This window comes from Aspergillus brasiliensis, assembly GCF_001889945.1.
Source record: "Aspergillus brasiliensis CBS 101740 unplaced genomic scaffold ASPBRscaffold_20, whole genome shotgun sequence".
Classification (NCBI taxonomy): Eukaryota; Fungi; Ascomycota; class Eurotiomycetes; order Eurotiales; family Aspergillaceae; genus Aspergillus; species Aspergillus brasiliensis.
The window spans coordinates 222,237-243,723 of NW_027137461.1; the positions used below are offsets into that span (position 1 = coordinate 222,237).

The 21,487-nt window shown below is 50.8% G+C and overlaps 7 protein-coding genes across 7 annotated transcripts; 3 read left to right on the forward strand and 4 right to left on the reverse strand.

Moving 5' to 3' along the window:
* The first annotated feature begins 287 nt into the window (after window positions 1–287).
* On the forward strand, window positions 288–1,061 carry ASPBRDRAFT_420034 (uncharacterized protein). The gene is made up of 2 exons (XM_067624714.1): window positions 288–715; window positions 777–1,061. Exons 1-2 carry the CDS (start codon window positions 451–453, stop codon window positions 875–877), a joined length of 366 nt encoding a protein of 121 aa, XP_067473801.1. The 5' UTR covers window positions 288–450; the 3' UTR covers window positions 878–1,061.
* A 186-nt stretch (window positions 1,062–1,247) lies between these two features.
* ASPBRDRAFT_137605 (TDT family transporter) lies at window positions 1,248–2,678 on the forward strand (the record flags this gene model as incomplete). The annotated part of the gene is made up of 5 exons (XM_067618916.1): window positions 1,248–1,333; window positions 1,386–1,754; window positions 1,824–2,120; window positions 2,181–2,466; window positions 2,529–2,678. The coding sequence occupies 5 exons, from the start codon at window positions 1,248–1,250 to the stop codon at window positions 2,676–2,678; spliced, it is 1,188 nt and encodes a 395-aa protein (XP_067473802.1).
* A 1,951-nt stretch (window positions 2,679–4,629) lies between these two features.
* ASPBRDRAFT_59656 (uncharacterized protein) lies at window positions 4,630–7,719 on the forward strand (the record flags this gene model as incomplete). The annotated part of the gene is made up of 1 exon (XM_067628088.1): window positions 4,630–7,719. The coding sequence occupies one exon, from the start codon at window positions 4,630–4,632 to the stop codon at window positions 7,717–7,719; it is 3,090 nt and encodes a 1,029-aa protein (XP_067473803.1).
* A 1,559-nt stretch (window positions 7,720–9,278) lies between these two features.
* On the reverse strand, window positions 9,279–11,964 carry ASPBRDRAFT_59657 (uncharacterized protein; the record flags this gene model as incomplete). The annotated part of the gene is made up of 3 exons (XM_067628089.1): window positions 9,279–10,512; window positions 10,587–11,296; window positions 11,425–11,964. 3 exons carry the CDS (start codon window positions 11,962–11,964, stop codon window positions 9,279–9,281), a joined length of 2,484 nt encoding a protein of 827 aa, XP_067473804.1.
* A 481-nt stretch (window positions 11,965–12,445) lies between these two features.
* ASPBRDRAFT_137881 (Zn(II)2Cys6 transcription factor) lies at window positions 12,446–14,907 on the reverse strand (the record flags this gene model as incomplete). The annotated part of the gene is made up of 5 exons (XM_067618939.1): window positions 12,446–13,079; window positions 13,172–13,516; window positions 13,580–13,908; window positions 14,033–14,632; window positions 14,728–14,907. The coding sequence occupies 5 exons, from the start codon at window positions 14,905–14,907 to the stop codon at window positions 12,446–12,448; spliced, it is 2,088 nt and encodes a 695-aa protein (XP_067473805.1).
* Window positions 14,908–15,916: 1,009 nt separating this feature from the next.
* Window positions 15,917–18,337, reverse strand: ugp1 (UTP glucose-1-phosphate uridylyltransferase; the record flags this gene model as incomplete). The annotated part of the gene is made up of 2 exons (XM_067628090.1): window positions 15,917–17,380; window positions 18,236–18,337. 2 exons carry the CDS (start codon window positions 18,335–18,337, stop codon window positions 15,917–15,919), a joined length of 1,566 nt encoding a protein of 521 aa, XP_067473806.1.
* On the reverse strand, window positions 18,235–18,872 carry ASPBRDRAFT_48853 (uncharacterized protein). Its single transcript, XM_067626172.1, has one exon. The coding sequence runs from the start codon at window positions 18,718–18,720 to the stop codon at window positions 18,418–18,420; it is 303 nt and encodes a 100-aa protein (XP_067473807.1). The 5' UTR covers window positions 18,721–18,872; the 3' UTR covers window positions 18,235–18,417.
* Between the last annotated feature and the right edge of the window lie 2,615 nt (window positions 18,873–21,487).

Genomic DNA, 21,487 nt, shown 5'->3' on the forward strand with positions numbered 1-21,487 from the left:
TTCACCGACAGTGTGATCGGTCGACTCAGGACTTCAGCAACTAGCTAGCATCCATTGAGTGAGGACCAGCCTGCTATGTGGCAAGAGGTACTCCAACACTATCCTTTCTCTGCTAACAGTCCTGTGCAAGAGCACAGGGCATCTACCAGATCTCGGCCACTAGACATCACCAATGACCACCCCATGACTACTACACCCTCCCTCTGCAGATCTGAACATGACACCACTCTCGAGATCATACAACCCCCGGTCCATCGATGATATAAAATGGCATGAATAAACAGGGCACTGCAGAGAGCACTTCAGCATCTTCTACCCAAATCCATATACTTCCTCAATTGTCTCCATCAATTACTGATGCTGTGCAGCTACCCGCGAGACTGACTTTTCTCCACTCAGATACTGGGTCTCCATGTACTATGCTAAAGCCGTGGGCTAGATTTACTGGGAATGCCGATATTTTCGCCCTATACATCCCACCGAGTCTGCTCAATGTTGTCAGATCCTGCTACATTTGAAGGGGTACTTCGTCACCATGCCACACACAGCCCAGAACAGTCCCGAATACTTCTTGATCTAAGATTCCTGCATACATGGAGAGCTATGAGCTATTTGTTTCAGGCACTCTATGACTTGCTTACTTTGCTCTTGATCATGGTATCTTCGAGGAATAGAGCTCTGCCGGGAACGAAGACGACGTCTCGTGAAATCAGAAGCACGCACGAATAGCCTATTGTATATGGCTCCCATACTCTTACTAACGTTGGCTTTTGAAGGACAGTGCAATAAGCGGATAGTTTCGGTTCGTCCGGGGAACAATACAGTTCCATGCCTAGCCAGCATGTTGGCGAACCCCCCACCTCCCTTAGTAGTATGACTGGATTCTACTATCCTGTCAATACCATCTAGGCCTTTTGCAGACAAGACATATAGGGTCTGGAGAGTCCTGATCCTTATGAGGAATCATGTTCAGTTGCATTCGGCCGAGATGACTGTTCTTCGGGTCGGGCGGGAAGCATCCAGTCGCCGACTGACTCACAGGAGTCGCCGATTAAACTTGAATGCAAATTCATGCGTCGAAGGATAAATATGTATGGAAGAAAAAATGTTTTCTTAGTAAACTTCTATGTTTTGGAAATAAAAAGTCAACATAGCTAGTACAAACAACAATAGCTGTGTAGTATAACTTACCAGCAGCCTGAGTTCATGCGACAGAAAGAACTAAAACTCGGGCCAACAACATCATGATGAACGGACAAGACTCCAATAACCAACCCAAAGTCTGCAAGCATGACATGGGTTGGCGAAGAGTAGTTCGTCATTTTACACCGTCGTACGCAGCACTCGATCTCATCCAAGTGGAACTAGCTAACATGTCTGCACAGTTGGTTTTCGGTTACCATGGGCACAGGCATCGTGTCTATTCTACTCAACACCCTCCCCTACAATGGCCAGTGGCTATACTGGATCTCTGTTGTCTGCTTTGCCTTCAATGTCCTTCTATTCGCCATAGGATGTATCATCACCTTCCTCCGCTATACTCTGTATCCGGAGATCTTCTTCGCCATGATCAAGCATCCAGTCCAGTCTATGTTTATAGGCACGTTCCCAATGGGATTCGCGACTATCATCAATATGTTTTGTTTCGTCTGTGTTCCAGCCTGGGGTGACTGGACGCGAAACTTCGCCTGGGGCTTGTGGATTTTTGATGCAATCTTTTCGGTCATCACCGCCCTCTCCTTACCTTTCTTACTGTGCGTCTAGCCTTTCTCTCAGACTCCTTGAGAAAATTCAAGCATGGGATTCAACTAACATGACCGCAGAATGGCCCATGGAAGCGAAATGCAACTCTCGTCCATGACAGCCGTATGGCTCCTCCCCATCGTCAGCTGCATTGTCGCAGCTTCGTCAGGTGCCATCGTAGCGGATGTGCTCCCCAACCCACAGCACGCTCTCTGGACCGTGCTCGTGGGCTACGTACTCTGGGGAATCGGATTACCGCTTGCACTCATGGTAATGGTGATCTACCTTCAGCGACTGACCCTGCACAAATTACCTCCTAAAGCGGTAATTGTGAGCGTGTTCCTCCCCCTAGGACCACTTGGTCAGGGCGGCTTTGGGTGAGTCCTATGCTTCCGTTTCCCGATATAACCATTGCATACTAAGTAGTATACTACTAGTATTATGAAACTGGGTCAAGCAGCGCAGGAAATCTTCCCCAAGACACAGACCCTCGAAGCAGCATCCGGTCCGATCTTCTATACCATGGGGTTCATGATCGCTCTAATTCTCTGGTCCTTTGGACTGGTCTGGCTATTCTTTGCCTTGGCATCGATTGCGAGAAGTAAGAGTTTCCCCTTTAATATCGGATGGTGGGGATTCACGTTCCCTTTGGGGGTGTACGCCACGAGCACGTGCCAGATGGGCAAGGAGTTGCCGTCGGAGTTTTTCCGGGTGTTGGGAACGGTGAGTTATATTCTCTCCTTCTTAAGATCTTTTGTTGATTATTGAATGTTAATCCATGGCAGATTCTCTCCCTTTGTGTGGTGGTCTTATGGATTGTGGTGAGTATTGGGACATTGCGGGGAGTGGTGTCAGGCCGGTTATTCTTCGCACCGTGTTTGGGGGATTTGAAGGCGCGGGAGGATGAGAATAAAGATGGTACCAAGGCAGCTTGAGTTGAATGAAAGGGTGTAGTGTACTTTTGGAGCTCGTGCGGGGAAAAGTTCTAGAATGAATGTAGTCTTAATTGTTTCAGATGTGTACACATCTTTCTGAACACGGGCAAACCATAATGATGACCCGTAATGGGTTGATCCAGAAAGGGAAGCGATATTTGGGAGGTAACGATACGAAAAATGACACGATAAAAAGGGTTGTGAGGTATTACTACTCTTTTACATAGTATCTAAATCAAGCCACTCTGCAGAGGGATAGAATGGGTGTGGGACGTCATAGAGTGAAAAAGTACGGAGTAACTACTCAACTGCATCAGCAACTGCCAGATCTATCCGGACTGAATCGTCGACTAAAAGTAAGCTTAAACAGCAAGGGCTAATGATCATAGGTGGAATGTGGATTTTAGCTGTTCGATGATGGGGACTTTCACTTGGATTTTTTGGTTTTTGGTTTATTATTTTTTCTATTTTGATTTTTTTAATTTTTGTGGTGGGAAGGGGGTGTGGTGGAGGGGGCGAGGAATTTTGGGTTATCTTATTATTATTATTTTTTATTTTGACTTACTGTATTCGGCTTTGAATAGGATGGGTTTTTATTATTATGGGTGATTTTATTTTATTCTATTTTGTATTTTCATCATTCTTTTTTTTATTCTCGTTTTAGTCTTCCACCCACACCCCCTCATTAAGTTACTTTGGTTTAGTTACGTAGGACTCGACTACTACTCTTTAGTGCAGAATGCCAGAAATGTCAGGTACCCTGTTGCTCCAGCTCTCTGTCTTTCCACCCTAATTCGCTCTTCCTCTTGGAGAGAGTATTCTCGAGTGTCTTGCTCTTCTTCTTTCGTTTTCCTCTATTAAGTCAGTTAGATACTGACCGAGAGCTGTTCAGTGCTGCTGCATCACTTAGTCAAGTAGCCATGAGTGCCCAATGGGTGCCTTCCACACAAATAAATAATGAACCCCGCCCGACCAGCCTGGTGAAAAACGCTGTGAGTGGTCCACTGGGCGAGCAGTCACGTGCGCGCTCCGGGAGGGCAGAAAATAAAATCCAAAATTCGAAAATCCGAAAAGCCCAAAGCAAAAAATTAAAAAAATCGAAAATTAAAAAATAAAAAATAATAATAACGAAAAAAGGAACGGAGTTCCATCAAGATCCCAAACAAATCATCGCGCGCGACCATCTCACGACTTCAGGATCCATCCAGGCATCGCTTTCTGAGTGGTTTGAGGCGTCTTTTCCCGGCATTTACGGTCTTCTTTGCTCCTGTTCTCCTGGTCAACCTTGCATTGCCTGTCGGGCGCCCCCCTCTGACTGTCCCCCTGGGATTTTCGGCCTCTCCCAACAGTTGCACTCTTGGTCGCTGTGGGTCCGCCGTATTGTTCTCTCCCTTTCTCTCTCCGTGTGGGTGGATACCTCAGGCCAGCAAAACTAGGCACCGAATCCCGCATTTTTTGCCCGTCTGGTCAAGTCACGCTTTCCCTCTGATTCCGCTTTGGGGTGGGAATCCGACTCATTTTATTATTATTATTATTTCGTGTTATCCACCGCCAGCAAAATCACAGCAAGCAAAGCAGCAAAAGCAGCAGCAGTAGCAAAGCAGCCGGTCGCACGGCTCTTCTTCAGTTTCAGAAATACGCGCCTCAGTGCGCGTCTTTTCTGACTGCTGCTGCTCTTTGCCCTTTGGAATTGGTGTTCCCTGCCTCGCTGTTTCTCTCCCTCTCTCTCGCCTCCCCCAAAAAAGGAAGCGTGTCGTTCGTTTGGTGCAGACGCGGTGGTGGTGGTCACATGCCCGCTATCTGAAGTCTCCCTAACAATCAATCAATCTTCATTCAGGGAAAAAGAAAAGGGAAAGAGTATAATAAATAATAGAGGCCATTGAAAATATTCACCACGTCAGCCATTGAGTGATTTTTTTCTCTTCTCGCTCTCATCATCTCACCCGTCAAGATGATGGGCTATAACGGGCATTCGTTCCATCAACAACGCCCGCCCCAGCAAAATGCGCATCCGCAGCACCAACAGCAACATCATCTGCAGTCCCCGTCCATGACTGCCGCGGCTGCTGCCCATCCCCATCATGCTGCCGGAATGGCCAGTAATGGCGCCCTGTTTCGGGGTCAATCGCAGGTGGAATTGGCGGCTCAGTCCCCAGATCTCCGCAAAATGACCCCATCCTCCACGGGCCCTGTAGTCGGCCTCCCCACGGGCGGCCATTATAGTCCGTTCTCCGGACACTACCCGCCACAGGGCTCGTCCGATCTGCTGTCTCGCAATGCCGACTCCGTTGGCCAGCTGAAGGATCCCTATCTGTCCTTACAAACCCTGCAGCGGAATATGAACCCCATGGCCAACTTCCGTGCGCATCCCACGATGAATGCGCAGGCTGCTATGTCCCCGCATGCGCATGCAATGGGTCTTGCTTCTCCCCAGCAGTCCTTTGACCGACTGCAGCAGCAACATCTCCAGCATCGGCAGACGCCGCACGCTCATCCGACGACGCAAACCTCGGCTGCGGCGTCGCCAATGCTGACTACCGCCCAACCTCAGCATGCCTTCCATCATTCCGCGTATCAACAGACACAACAGGCATCGCCGTACCAGCAAGCTCAAGCATCGCCGTACCAAGCGCAACAGGCCCAGTATCCGCAAGCCCAGTATCAGCAGCCTCAGCATCAGCCTTCTCCCTACCAGGCACAGGCTCAGCAGTCTCCTTATCAGCAACAGGCCCATCAAACGTATCAGCAGCAGCAACAACAGGCCCAGCAGCAAGCTCAGCAGCAGGCTCAGCAGAAAGCGCAGCAGGCGCAACAACAAGCCCAGCAGCAGGCGCAACAGAAAGCACAGCAAGCCCAGCAAGCCCAGCAGCAAGCTCAGCAACAGGCGCAACAGCAGGCTCAGCAACAAGCTCAACAGCAAGCACAGCAAAAGGCACAGCAGCAGGCACAGCAACAGGCCCAGCAGCAAGCTCAGCAACAGGCCCAGCAGCAGGCGCAACAGCAGGCTCAGCAGCAAGCAGTACAACAGACCCAACAACCAGCTCATTCTCAAGCCCAGCAACAGCAAGCCCAGCAAACATACCAGCAACAACAGTCTAGATTCCAGCAGCAACAGGCTCAACGGTCGCCGTACCAGCCTCAGCCACAGCAGCTTCAGTTTCATCATGCATATCAGCGCCAGTACCAACAGTCGCAACCGCAAACACAGGTACAAGCTCAACAGCCGCAGCCGCAGCAGCAACAACAACAACATCCCATCCTGCAACACCATCACACCTTGCACCAACCCCAAGCACAGCAGCATCCTTCTCTGTTACAACAACATCAGGTACAGCAGCAGCAACCATCACCTGCACAGGCAAAGGCACAACTTCAGCAGCAGTATCAGCCACATGCTTCCGCTTCCGCTAGCATGTCCGGACCTGAGCTCCTTGCTCCAGTACCGGAGAAGCCTGAGGGTACTGGAACCAAGCAACGGAAGAAGGCATCAAAGCCTTCTGCGTCCCCGGCTGCGTCGGCTACACAGGTCAATGGGCAGGCTCAAGCTGGATACCCAGCTGCTACTCCTGTACCTGCTGCAGGCCCTTCTTCCGCCGCCCCGGCTCCAGGATCTGGTGTTGGTTCAGGCCCTACTTTCACTCCCGCTGGTACATCCAGTGCCGCCCAGGGACCTGCCACCACAGGGGCCGCTCCTTCTACGGCCGGCACTGCTCCGACAAATACCGCGACTCCGACGCCGAAAAAGAGAGGTCGTCCGAGGAAACCCGTTGTGCCAGGAGAAGAAAAGAAACCCAGGCCGAAAAAGCCCAAGAAGGCCCAGACGGTAACAACAACAGCACCTGATGGCACAACGATGGTAGTCCCGGCTCCCACAATGAATGCTGATGGTACACCTGCGGTTGCAGCTCCCGCTCCTGCCCCTGCACCACCTCCGCAACCGATCATCGGGCCGGACGGGAATCCCATTCCCCAGAAGCGACGTCGCGGGCGGCCTCGCAAGTCAGAACAGGGTAACGTGCCTCCAAAGCCTAGACCGCCAAAGAAGCCATCGTCCAAGCCGGGCACTGGTCGGCCTCGTGGACGGCCACGCAAGGCTGATGTGGAAGCACGAAAGGCTGCTGAAGCGGCCGCCGCCGCTGCAGCAGCAAGTGGTCAGCCTCAAGGCGATCAAGGTCAAGCTGGAGGCCCGAGCCAGGCACTACAACCGCCACAGCACTCGCAGGTTCAGCCCCAGTCTTCGCCTCAATCACAGGCACAAAATCCACCTCAGCCCAAGTCGCAACCGGCACAACCGTCACAGCCATACCAGTCATTCCATCAATTCCAAGTCACCCCGCAGCAGCCTCAACAGGTACACGGGCAAATGCCAGGCCAGTCTAAGGCGCAGTCCCACACGAATCAGATGCATACCTCGAGCCAGGCTCAATTCCAGGCACTTCAACATCAATTCCAAGCGCAACCACAACCTCACACCAATACCCAGGCCAATCACCAACAGCAGGCGCAACCGCAACCACAGGCCCGTTCCGGACAGGCCGCACAGCAGGCACAGGCACAGCAGCCTAGACAAATGCAGGCTCAAGCCCAAGCTCAAACACCGACCCAGCCTCAACCACGTCAAATACAAGCTCAGGCTCAGCCACAGCCTCAGGCCCGGTCAGTGCAGGCTCAATCGCAGTCCCAGGCGCAAGCACAACCCCGTCAAATGCATCCTCAACCACAGACACAAGCGCAACAGCAACCACAGCCACAGCCCCGTCAAATGCCCATCCCGGGCCAACCACAAGCACCAATGCATCACCCGCAAGTCCACCCACTGCAGCCTCATCAGCTGCACGCCCAAGCGCAGGGTCATCCTCATCCTCATCATCCTCAGGCTCACCCTCATGCCCACGCCCAGTTTCAGCTACACCCTCATCTCCATCCCCACGCACAACAACAACATCCTGAGCCAATGACTCTGAACCCGCCCCAGAAGCGCGGTGCGCCTGTGGACGACGACCCGCGCAAACGGGCCTTCATGATGCCCCAGCAGATGTGATTCTTAGCTGAACCATGCTTTGCTGTTGAGCTGCCTTGATTTTACCCTCTAGATATTACGAAAACGCACTGATGCCGTTCTATCCATTATTCTTTGTTACTCCCATGGTTTACTGTTTAATTTCTGGCTTTTCACCATCATCATCATCAATCAACATTATCTATCAGCTTCTGTGGACGTTATTCTGGCGAGTCTCTCTCCTCTTATCTGGCAATCAGTTTTTAGTCTCGTTTCATCAAATAGCTTGTGCGTGTGTTGTCTGTTTCTATTTTCCATCATGAATGATTGAAGTAACCCAATAACCCCAATTCAGTTTAGTCATGTTATGTTAAGCCCTTGCATTGTATGTGTCTTTTTCTTTCCCGAACTGTTTGCGTCTTGTTATCTACTTTATACTTTTTCCGCTCTATATTTTTTTTTCTTTCCTCGTTTGAGCCCTCCCCCTTGCAAGTAAAGTAGTGAGTACAGGTAGATGACAATGAAATAACAAGTACGTACAATACGTTTACCTCAGCAAATTAGTCTACTGCATGTACTAAGACCAATAATTACTACCCTTGACTCATAATAATACTATTCCATGGATCTGGTTTCCTTGTTCGTTCAATGCTAATATGACTATTTAAATTACACTCTACTCCATTGTAATAGTTACTACATATGAATTACTAACTGAAACCTATCCACAACACAACACAACGTTTATATTCTATTATATGCCAGGTTTGGTCAAATTGTTAGTTACCCACTTTTGCAAGTGCAACAGAACTCTTACTCTCAGGATTTCTGTGATTTAGATAGAAATCGGGTATAATTAAATGATGAATTGGTTGGCACTAAATGCATACATGCATGCACGCATAATCACATGCTAAAGATACTATAAGTTATAGAGTTCATCCATCCATGAAACTCTCTCATCGATTGATGGATGCACTTATGTAAGTTAATTAGGATGTACCATGGGATGACTTTACTACGGCACGTGGTATATAACTAATATAGCATAGTTAGGGAGTGTTGTGTATTTGACTTACATGTTTTGGGGGGCGAAGAGATGAACTTAACGGGACTTGATTCTCGTTCTTGTTGAATCTGTCATGAACCAACTACGTCAGTAGGTTGGGCAGGCTACCTCTCTCTATCTTCCTACTATGTTGGCGATACTAGTGAGACACGATGTTTCAGGATCAATATTAGATATACTACTATACTAATACATTATCAATTTGATCTACGTACTATAGATAGAGCTAGTCATTAGTCATACATGTTTCCTTTGCCAATTTTAAACAAACCTGTGGAACCCATTATCGAATCATATCACATCACGGCCGTAAAATCTCTTGAAAATGAAAAGGGGCACGACGACGACGACAAGATAGGGTGGTATCCTAGAAATTCGCAGAATAAGGTAAAGACCGCCGAAGGGGGGTATAAGCCCGAAGAGACGCCGTGCACAGATTTCAAGGTTTAGGATTCAGGATAGGAAAAGAAGGAGAAAAAAGACTGAGAGGGAAAAAAGGAAAATGACTGAAAGGAGAAAAGAAAAGGTTTAATCATTTATGATATCGTTCAAACTCCATAATCTCACTGTGGGAAGTCGGGGTATCATCAAGATCTCGCAAATGATACGCATCTTCGTCAGTAGGTAGGTCTTTCCCGTCGGGGATATCACTGGTATCGATGCTTAGGCTTGGGGCAATTCGTCGTACGATACTGAGGCATTGTCGAAAGGCACGTCGGGAGGCGGGATACTTGTAGGCCATGTGATGCAGCCAGCGCAGGGACTTCTTGGTCTCGCGGGCTGTGGCTTCGATGTCGGCGGTGACTTGGTGTAGGGGGTCGTCTTTGGACCTGGAGGGCCAGCTGGATAGGTGAAGAAGGATGGCGGTTGTTGCTTGCATGATGTAATGCAGGATGCACCACCAAGGGGTCATGGTTGTTAGCCATGCGATGTCTGGGGTTTCTGGAAGACAGCAGAGAAGAGATCGAGCTGAGCGGACGCATGTCAAAGCCATAGCGGAGTTGAAGTGCATGCGACTGCTAGAGTTGCGACGCGAGCTGTGACGCGTAGTAGACGGCGGAACTGCTGGGTCGGGGGATGAGCCACTCGGTCCCAGTCCAGTATGTGTGAGGCATGGTCGGCAAAGGGTGATACGGGAGCTGTAGTAACTCATGGCTAAGGAGACGCGTTCTCGCATCCATGAACCGTTGCCATCGCTGGGTAGGTCCAACTGGTCGCCATTCCCGGAGGTAAAGCGATAGGCTTCGGGGACCTTGCTGAGCCACGTGTCTAGAATGCTGCTGAATTTCCGAATCCGCTGCTCAACTTGACTGCCACGCTCTCGGAGGCCTTGAATACTGTAGATCTTGTTGATAATGGCCTGGGTGATGGTGGCGAGGTCCACAATGCAGTGGAAGTATAGTGATGGGCTGGGCTCACAGGACACGAGCCAGGTCACACCGGCGCGTGCTTCCTCATCCGACTGCAAGAGAGTCAGTTTCAGACGACTCATGCGCAGGGAGGAGTCCTGCAGCAGAGGAAGAACGTCTGGTCTGCCAAACGCCTCCTCTTCGAACGGGATCGGTAGTGGCGTGGCGCTGAGGCTTTCACCAACGCAAGAGACCCGACCAGTGATCGCAGTGAGGAGATGCTCAAGGAGAAATATTGACCACCACAGCCTAACGCGAGCCTCTTTAGCGGGATATTGCGTACGGTCATCGACAAAGCGCAAGTTGATTCCCAGGGACACGGCAGATCGAAAGGCCATACTGGAGAACTTGAATGCCCTACATGTAGAACGAAGGTTTAGCAAAAAATTGGAACAAGACCTCTTCTTTACTTTTCCATGGGCTAGACTCACCTGTTGATTTGACACCTGCTGACAAAGTAAAGGGCCACCAGAAACTCGACCTGGATTTGCTGGAGATCGGCATGCTCAAAGATGTTGTTCTCGCCGAGAGTCAATTTGCGCGCCCGGTTTAAGTACACCAGGTCCTGATTATCGTCACCGTCCGGTCGGCTACTCGTGGCTCGGGTGTATCGACATCCAATGGCGAAGATCATGTTCAAGATAGCCAACCAACGCTGTGGAGGCTGGGCCGGCTGGCTGAAGAACTGTCGATACTGAGACACGAAGGCCGTCTTCCGGACGACATTGAATGACGGATGGACCGAGTCCATGTACGCAGTGAAATACCGGTTAGCCACGTCCTTCGGGGGAAGAGCGTAGGGATCAACCGAGTCCAGCAAGGGAACACCGATGTCATCGAGATAATAACTCATTGCCGCCATCGCTGTTTCCTGCTTCTGCGGCAACGGTGTATGCCCGCCAGCCACCCCGTCCTCCATATCGACCGAATCCTCCTTCTTCCGGATGCGACTTTCAGCTTCATCTTCGAGTCTCTGCATCCAAGCGACTTCCGAATTCTTCCCGAAGAAGCCCGTAGCCACCGTTTTCTCGCTGCGATTCAAGTCCTCTTCAACTAGGTCGAGTGCCTCCAGTGAACCGATGGATGAACTCGTAGAATCGGAGTCGCCGTCATCATCGGTGGGAGATGATATATCGGAGCCCTTTCGGATCAGCCATTGCAGTTAGATATGTGCATGTGCATGTGCATGTTGCCTAATCAAATGACCCACGTCAAGATCAAGGAGGCCTAGAAAATCCACAGACCACACCGCGAGGCACCAAGACTTACCCTAAGAACTTTTCGGATGCGCCGGGCCGCATTCTCGTCGACTTCCCTCTCCAAATCTTGTAACAGGTGCTCATATTGTTCCACCTTCTTGCCTAGAAGCCCAAGCTGTTTTTGGTCACGGACCCGCTTGACATCCACGAAGAAGCAGCTGACATTGTGGTCGATGCACTGTCGGCACACGGGCTTGTTCCCATCGCATTTGATTTTCCGCTGTCGACAGGGCTCGCAGGCTCTCGCGGACCGTCGGCGCTGCGACTGGCTACTGGCGCTGGTCGTGCGGGGAATGGCGACTTTGGCCGCTGAGCCCGAGACTTCACGGGAGGATGACGATGAGGATTGATAGGAGTAAGGGCCCGGGCGGTCCATGAATTGGGGCAGGGAATAAGGACGAAATGCCACGGGGGGGATCCCATTTGGACTCATCGGACCCCATGGCCACTCGTTGATGCCCCTCAAGGCAGGGTTCTCGGGATCAATTGGCACGGGGGTATCGTCGGCGGCTGCGACGCCGAAGGGATATGATCCAGGCGCGTCGTCCATCGCGAATTGAGGGGGTGAAAACAGTAGTGCGACCCATCAGGGGGATGGAAAGGAACAGAAATCGCAGAGAAGCTGGTTCAAAGCAGCCACAAAATCAGGGCGGCGGTTGAGCGTCACCTGCTGTGACGTCATTGACGTGGAGCTTGTCCCCTTCAAAAGGCAAAAAACTATTAAGTTGACCTGACTGAGTAACAGACTTTCCACGGACCAGAGTTGTGGCGGAGAACGGGAGTTCATGCGATAAGTCAACACCTGTCGTTATGTTATAGGAAATTATTTGCTGGCAGCACAACGTACGCACGCCCGAGCGTCTCTCGCCCACGGAAATCACCGTTGGTCCAACGGAAGCCCAAAATCAAGAAAAAATCATAAACCAACAAAATCAAGATGTCACAATACGCTTCGTAATTGCCATGTAAAAAGATACCAAAACTCATTTTGCTCCAACATCGAGCTTGAGACGTGAGCAGCGACTCTCCCGTCAACAGCGCGGCCGCTCAGGCGCAATTTCATCCTTGCCCAAGCTCAAGCTCTCGTAGCGATCGAGCATTTCGAAGAGACTGTACTCTCCATCCCAGACTCCGCGATAGCGTTCATCCATCTCCAGCTTCTGTAATCCTGCGGCATACCCATCCCACCGGGATGCCGAGGTCGATTCTTCGTCGAACATCGCCTTGAGATCATCCGAGACCGCGTTCGATTCTCGCAGCCGCCAGCCTTGTCCCTTAGCATGAACAGCCTGTCGGAAGATGTGGAGGAGGGACCGCCCCAATGGAGATCGACTGGCAATGTTGGAGAAAGCGCTGGCGAGCGCAAGGAAGTCGGGGTCTAACACATCGAATGTCCCGGACTCCAGCAACGTGAATAGTGCCAGGTTAATGGCATACATGGCAAAATGATGGGCCCGACTGATGCCATATTCCTGTCGATGGAGCACTGTCAGGGCCGCTATGGCGCGCGCTGCAGATTGCACGATGCCTACGGTATTGTACTTGGGCAGCGGGCTGAGTCCCGGTGGGCTCTCGGGTGTTTTGGGGGCCTCGGAGTCAGGAGTATCTCTGGACCGCTCAGTCCTGAAGGTGAAGATGTTGATCACTAACGTATGGTAGCGCATTCTGCACATGTCAGTAATCTGCTGCTCGCACCGCTGTCACAGAGCATCCGGGGATATCTGCTGGACAAGGAAGAAGCATGTAAAGTCACTCACCTCAGCAATATAATGTACGGTGGTGGCCTATGATACGGATCGAAAATATCCGGTAGCTTACTATACCAGCCACGCAGCATTTCATACAGGGATTCCTGGATCTGACGTAGGTGCTCGGCAGAAGTGGCATTAGCGTCGACCCCAAAGAGCCGCTGTGATACGTCTCGTGCAATTTCACACAAGTTGCATGACTCGTTGAAGTAATGGCTCAAGTAGGACGGCCGGACAGATCGATGAGAGGGGTAAGGGTACCACAAACTCGAGTCCTCGGCGCTGTACCGATTGGGACGTTCGAGGTTGACCTTGTCAATCAGGCTCGGCCGTAGGAAATCGGCGTGCACGACGCTATTAGAAAAACCGTCAGTGGTTCCTTTTCTTGAGCAATAGCTGGTGTTTGCTTAAGCTCACGTGTCAATATGGAACAAGCCCCAGGCCGTCCGCTTGATCGAAATATCCATATCATCTGAGATCTGTCCGGGATTCAAGCTAAACTTCCTGGGGCCGATGAGACCTAGAGATTCACCGGTCCAGATGGCTTGATGAAGCATCCGATAGCCGAGATCGTCTTCGCCCGATATTGCATATCTTTCATGCAACAACAGCGTGCCTTGCAGATTAGCCAGGCTGAGCTTCATGGGCTCTTCTTCCCGCAACCGCTCTGCTTCCGCGAGGAAATCAGCCCCCTTCGTCATTATATCTCCCGGTTCGACATAGGCTTCAGAGTAGTCCGAAAAGTGCTGTGAACAGACATTTAGCTGACATTTCGATGACCCTCCACTAAGAAGACCAGTATACACACCCGGTTGGACGACAGATGTGAGATAATTTATTTTTTCATGGACAAGAGATTAGAAGACCTACGCATGCGTTTGTGAGCAGAGCGTTCACGAGGAATGGACTGCAAAACTCCGACTTGATGTTACCCCTCCGCATATGCTTGAGGAACACGTCGCGGTCGAGAAAGGCATGAAAGGGATAATCCCAGGTGAAGTAGAGGGATACCAGATGAGAGACGAGGTCAGCATCGCCGGTCACGGTGGTCCAGGGCTCTGCGGGGACCCTGTGAGGGACTTCGTTGCATAAGTAATGGATATCCATAACCTTGGGACGAAATGACGGCCCAGCTCCTTCGACATCGATCACGCCTCTAACCTGCTGTAGCTGCCTTCCCGCAGCGTCACTCACCTTGCTGCATCCCTCAATCCGGCTCAGAGTATCGTCGATATACGTGCGAATCTCCTCGGCCGTGGCATCCTTCCGGATGAATTCCAGCAGTTTCAGAGCATGCGACTGATCCTCTGTACGCATCACTTTCAAGAGATCATTCAGCATATCCCGGTGATAGCTAAGCTCATCAGCCGTACGCTTTGCCGCTACTCTTCGACGCTGATCCAGCGTCTCATCGAATATGCATTGTCGATTAAATGCGCGACAATTGTCACATGGTGCCGTTCCAGAGCACTTTCAGTCAGAGTCAGCAACTATCAACTACGGCTGCTCGCCACTTTCTGTTTTTTTGTCATCCGGAGGGTAATCCAAGAGTCAGCAAGGCTCACCTTCCGCTTGGACTTTTTGCAGGCCAAGCAAGCCATGGACACGCGTTTCTTCGTGGCATCCGAGGCGGTCCGAAAGCTATCCCCAGGGGGACTATCACCCGGAGGGAACCTTTCCGACTTCGTCGTAGGCGACGGACCCGGCGCCAGCTGACGGTGCTGTTGACTGCCGAATTCAGTCATGTTGCATGTTCAAAAAGAGACGAAGCAGTGGAACGTCATCAAATGGTTTTTTCTCCCCTGAGGAGGGTGTGGGGGTGGATGATTAGATAGAAAGAGTCTGTTGTGGCCATACACCAACGATAACGGAGTGGCGAAACCAATATAGTTGGATGAACAGGGGAAGAAAAGGCCCGTTGAGTAGTACCATTGTTATTCTTCAAATAATCTACCTTCTTATGACGTAGAGTATACGGACACCACCTACGTTAGAGGCGTCAGGAAACCATGTCCGAGCAGCTGTAGAACACGGGGCGAGGCCTTGGACGGCGGCCGGAACCGCAGCCATCATGATGGCCATCAGAATAGAAACTATGAACGTTACAGCCGCGGCGATCTCGACTGAAGCACGCCAACCTAGTCGGAAACTAACGTGTCACTAGATCTCCGCCAAAGCAAGTTTGCAGGGGCAAAAACAGATGGCAAGCTTAGAAACAAGATAGCGGAAGCTCCTTCCGGCGGATGGAGAGAGCCATCTGCACGTGATTCCACCACGCATTGCACTCAAATATCTACCTCCTCCTACAATTTAGGCCAAAACTCAACCCATGCAAAGGATCCAAAGGTGAATAATATGAATTGGACATTACGTACGGTGATATCTCCTAGCTAAACGCTGGCCCCCTCCCCCACACTCTGCAGTTATCTTTTTTTATCCCTCCTGAGAGACCCCTTTTTGACCCAGCATTCCGGCGGCCAGGAGAGAAAAGAGGGCACAGAATGCTTCCAATTAAAGAACACTAAACGACCAGAATAAAATGGCCTCGGCGAAGAAGGATGCCTAAAATAGTGGGGTTTCTACATCCCAGGCAGTAGCAGAAACCCAGAAGACAAAGTGACTCCGCTCACAACAGAAACTCTATCAAGCCCACCCAGCCAATTCGTGCCTCGGTATCATCCCAGATGAGACAAAGGGGCAACGACGACCTGTTTCGGCAATAGGAATTAAGCGGCCGCCCGTGGATGCACCAATCTAGTGTTCCAGGATGCGCAGGCTTCCCTGCACAACGCAGTTCTCAAGCACGGAACCCGGAGGGATGTCAATGGTGCTGCCTTCCGTGGCCACGATGATGACAGTGCCCTTGAGCTGCACATTGCGGCCCAGGTTGACGGCACCGGTGATGGTGAGGTGGTCCAGCTCAACGATGCGAGGGATGCTGGGGATGTGCTTCTGGAAGTCAGAGACCTTCTTGAAGTCGGAACCGAGCTTGATGACGGGGACACCACCGAAGCGGTTGGGGTCCATGACGAGCTGACCGTGCTCCAGGCGGTACAGGTCAGACTTGACCAGCATCAGGTCGGAGCAGGTCTTGACGGGCAGGAAGCGGCGACGAGGGACGTTAACACCGTGGCCGTTCTTGAAGTGGCGGATGGCCGCACCAACGGCGGTCTCCAGCTGGTAGATAGCCTGGTCGGCCTCACCCTTCTTGTCAGCCGGGATGGACTTCTCGTTGGCGATGATCTCCATCTCGAGCTCGTTCTCCTCCACCACACGCTTGATGGCACGGAGGCTCATCCAGATGTTGTTGGTGTTGAAGTACTTGAACTTCTTGATGGACTTGAACTCGTTGACGTGCTCCTTGGGCACCTGAGCAATTTCGAGCAGACGGGCCTTGCCCTCATAGTCAATGATGGTACCACCCTTGACGTCGGCCTTGGTCTTGTCGGTCAACTCCATGATGTACTCAGCCTGGGTGTCAACCATGTGCTGCAGAATGCGGAGATCGACGACAGCACCCAGGTTGTCGGCGTTGGACAGGAAGATGTACTCGACACCGCGCTCCAGGAGCTTGTCGAGGGTACCCGAGTTGTACAGGGACTCGAAAACGTCACCGTGACCGGGAGGGTACCAGTCCTGCAGGGGGGCATCGAAGGACTTGGGGGCGGGAAGGAGGGAGTCCTTGATGATACGGGGGTAACGGGACTGGTTGAAGGTGATGATGTCGACGTTGTGACCCTGGTACTTCTTGATGATCGACTGGGTGTCCTGGTCGGTGTTGAAGGAGTTCATCAGGACGAAGGGCACGTTGACATTGAAGGTGCGGTTGAGGTGCTCGATCTGGCGGACGGACAGATCCAAGAACGACATGCCCTCACGGACCTCGATGACGGACTTGGGGCCGACACAGCCCATGGAGGTACCGAGACCACCGTTGAGCTTGACGACAGCCAGCTTGTTCAAGAACTCAACGGACGCCTCGCTGCCCAGATCCGCGTAGTTGACGACCTGAGAGGGCTGGGGAGGGGCGATGCGGTCCCAGTTGACCTCGTTGCCCTTGGCCTTGTCGTTGAGGAATCTGCGGAAGAGGGCGAAGAAGTTGTCCATCTCGGCCTCGAAGCGCTTGCGCTCGGCGGCATCGGGGACGGTCTCGGCGAGGGCGTTCAGGGCATTGCGCATCTGAGAGGCAGCCACGCTGGTGGAGGCATTCTCGAAGGCCTGGATAATGACGGAGGTTAGAAAGTAAGATAACATAAGAAATGCAGTTGCCGTGCCCCGTGGCCGCTGTATCCACGGTGATCTCTGCAGGCGGACACCCTCTTCTCTCAACCTTGTAAATATGGAACGATAATAATCGTCCCAAATGAGCATCTGACAGAGCAGCCCCATGAGATAACGTGGATACACCACCCGGCCCAAGCCAGGCGGAACAAAGACAAGATGGCAACCCCATGAAATAACATGATGGGGAAGAGATTTCGCCAAGTACAGTAACTCGAAAAGCACGCCCGCAGCCACCGGAAGGGAGACATGAAAAGGATCAAAAATCATGGCAGAGATGCTGAGTAGTCGGGCATATAACACGAACATTGACAAGGACACCAAAGACGCCGGTGGGGTAACGAGAGACATGCATTGATTGAACTTCGCTTCCGTCCCCTCCTGCAAACCTATTGATATGCAGACATAGAGAACGACGAATACCATGCATATGGCCCCCACCAGGCTATGTATATTGGCAGCATAACGCGGCAGATAAAAGCTGGCCAAAGAGACGGCAATTCCACCAGGAATAAAGATAAAATAAACCCCATCCATAATTTGTGATGTGGATAGTTGCAACGTGCGGGAATGACAGAGGCAGAGGAGATGGACAAGCGAAGAGCGCGAAACAAAAAGCCAGTGGATTCTTGAGGGTCTAGATCTGACCTGAAGCAATCGCGTTCCTTCCCTCAGGCCATCCTCCAAGCTGCTCCTGGCAGGGTTGGAGCCGTTTCGTAGAAGGCGCCAGCGACAGGGTGGACGGCGGGCAACGGTGCAACGAAGGAAAGATCACACAGCGACAAGACTTACCATGTGAGACTGGGACTTTCCGTGGTGCTTGCCGAAGGACGAAGCACTCGCGGAGTCGCTCGCGGGAGCTCTGAGGTGACTGGGGATAGCCTTTGCAGCCATTGTATGGAGGAGTGGTTATGGGAGAGAAAGTGTCCGGATGTAAACACGGGGGATGCGACGGCGGGTAGCTAGATAACTGCTCACTTGAGACGGGGAAGCAAAGTTAGTTTCGCTGTCAAAGTCACGGAGCTAAGCAAGCTTGCGAGAAGGAGCTTGAGGGAAAGGGAGCAGCTGCTCGGGAAGTCAATGGAGGGGGGGGAAGAAATAGGGGACGGGAAGGGTGGGAGGGTGAAATTGGCCAGCAGGACAATTCTAAACGTTGGCTGGGGGGGGAGGAGGAGGGAGGGAGGATCGGAATGAGGGGTACGTGTGTATGCCAAATTGCCACGTCCAAGCGAGTGACGATCGCTTCGGTCATGGGCAACGCTTCGGCGACAGGCCATTGGTACGACAACAGAGGGGGGCAAACAATGGATCAGAGGGGAAGAAGAAGAGGAGGAGGGGAGAAGATACATACCAGGCAAGATGGGAGCAGTAGTTGAGATAGAGTGTGGTAGAGAGAGAGAGAGAGAGAGGATGGAGGAGGGGAAGATGGAGGGGGTATTGAGAAGAGGAAGAAGAATGGGATGGAGAGATTGGAGAGAGGAAAGCGAAGAAGCCAGCCAGATGATAAGCAGCGCGACGGGGATCCCTGCCAGATATATCTAATGACTACTGGATACTTCTACTTGGGAAACGATGGGGACAGCTGGGACAGATTGGACACCTAAATCATAATGATAAACGAGAATAAATAATACGATGACGATGGAAATCCATCCAGCCATCCCTCTTGGGAAAAATAATAAAACCAGACAAAAATAAAGTGGGGAGCATCCAACCCAGCAGGGGTGGTGTGTCAGGTACCGTTCCATACCGTGTCATAACCACGACCAACGGGTATGAAGAGGGGAGGAATGAGAGAGAAATTACCGTACAAGACACAGCGTCGGGACCACTTAAGGGGAGAGGGCAGCCCAACAACATTCCCATAAATTCCTTGGTTTAGCCAAGTTATTCTTAGCAGCGTTTTGGGCCCGGAATCCGCCGTCTGGCCCAGCAAAGTTGCCAATGAATTACTTGATATCTGAGACCTTCGATCCCTCCTTTTCTTTTTTTATTTTCGATAAACAACCATGGTCATCTTTCCCACACACACACACAGAGAGGGAGAGTGAAAGAATGAAATTAATCTTGTTCTTCTTCACTTCTCTTCTGGATATTCTTCTGTATTCCCAAAACAACATCAGTTATCTACCTTCAAGGTAGTAAGTAAAACTGCAATGCATGGCAACATGCCAAACCCGGGCCGATCACAATGCAGCTCATCATCTGACAGGCTGTCTGTCTCCTGTCTAGAACCTCTCTCCCTCCCTCCGTCAGTCAGTGCCCCCTTTTTCAGGGTTCAATAGTAAATCTACGGATCCCAATCCAAACCGCTGCCCCACTGTCCTCGTCATGTTGGAGATTAAACAACCACCTCCTGAAACAATTGCAGAAAATATCTTTTTTTTTTTTTTACACGAGATCCGCAGAGAGAAGAAGCCTTCCCGAGGACGCAGTAGATAGATACTCTGTAGATAAATCCTTGTAGGTAACTACTAGTTAGTAACTATGTAAGTAGGTATGTGCTCCTCTTTCTTGGCCTGAGGATAATACTAATAATAATAATATGACTTCTTATTAGAATACGACATATCAGATCACATCATATCTTCCTGCAAAAGCAGTCATGCCTGGTAGCTACAAAGTATATACTGGTTCAGAGTTCAGACAGCAGACAGAATTCCCATCGATCCACTCAACGAAGGGCTGTCATGCAGCTATTCGTGTTCTTGTTGCCACCCAATTTACCACCTACATTAACTAGTATACTTAAGTAGCTACTACCTACCAAAATGAAACTCTACGAAACTACTGAGAAACTTGACTTAGGCACACATACTCCGTACTACACAGACTATAGTCCGGTATTCCACCCAATAAGTCTCAGTTCATTTCTAATTATAATTCAACTATTTTACCCCTCCTCCTTTTTTTACTGTCTATATTCTCCGGCCTACTACCTTCTTCCCCCTAAATAAATACACCAGTCTAGAAGATAGTACTGTCCGAAGTTACTATAACTAGTTCTAAACCCCCCTTAATCACCTCCCACCTCAAAAAGCAGCTCCCAGCAGATTAGTGACTTAGTAGCTATCTAGCTAATAGCTACTAACTAGCTACTAAGTGGGTATTCTCCGGACTACGCAACCCCGATGACTCGCGCCACGAAAGCTCAGACCATCCACACTAAAAATCCCAAGCTGCATGTATGCCATGTCTGTCTGTCTGTCTGTCTTCCTTGATGCAAGTACGGAGTTACCTCTCATTCCTTCCAACTCTAGCTTCAACTCCGTCTACAGAATGTAGACATACATATACATGTATATGTATGTATGTATGTATGTCAGTCCAACTGAACCCGACACAAGTTAACTTACTCCTACTACTACTACTGAAAACTTTAGTAGATAACTAGATAGTAATATTATGAACACCTGGCAAACTCACCATTCATCCCTACACCTCCGAACTAGAAAGAAAGAGGAGTGGAAATCAAATCTCGGCAAAGATCCGCCCGTCATCACTACTATCTAGCACCTTTCGGAAAGGCCCGTAGCTAAGTGTAAAGTAAGGAAGGCCGAGACACGAAGACAAGACAGGTTATTTTAGTCTAGCAAGCAAGTAACTACTACGTATCTATTCACAGAGTGACAGTAGAGTATTTAGTAACTGGCCAGATCGCAATCGAAGCGACTAGAAACCATACTAAACTAATCAGTAGCCCACCCCCACTAAGGAAGCTATCTAGGTAGTAGGTAACTAGGTATACACCAAGTATCTAGGTACATAGCAAGTTACTTTTATTAGCGAGTGGGGGGATCTTGCCACTTGCCAGTTCACTCGACTCACTCAACTCATTCATTCACTGATTCACCTCAAATCAAGTATTAGGAGGGAATAGTTTGTTAGTTGGGTTCAGGTTCAGGTTCAGGTCGAGACCCCCATCGGGTGTCTTACATCGTCGGCGGTTCGGCCCCTCTCCAATGAGTTTCGGAGGCTCAAGCACCTGCTCTCCCCCTCTGTCCCCTCCCCCTCTCTCTACTAGGGGTGTTTGGCGTCTGGCGT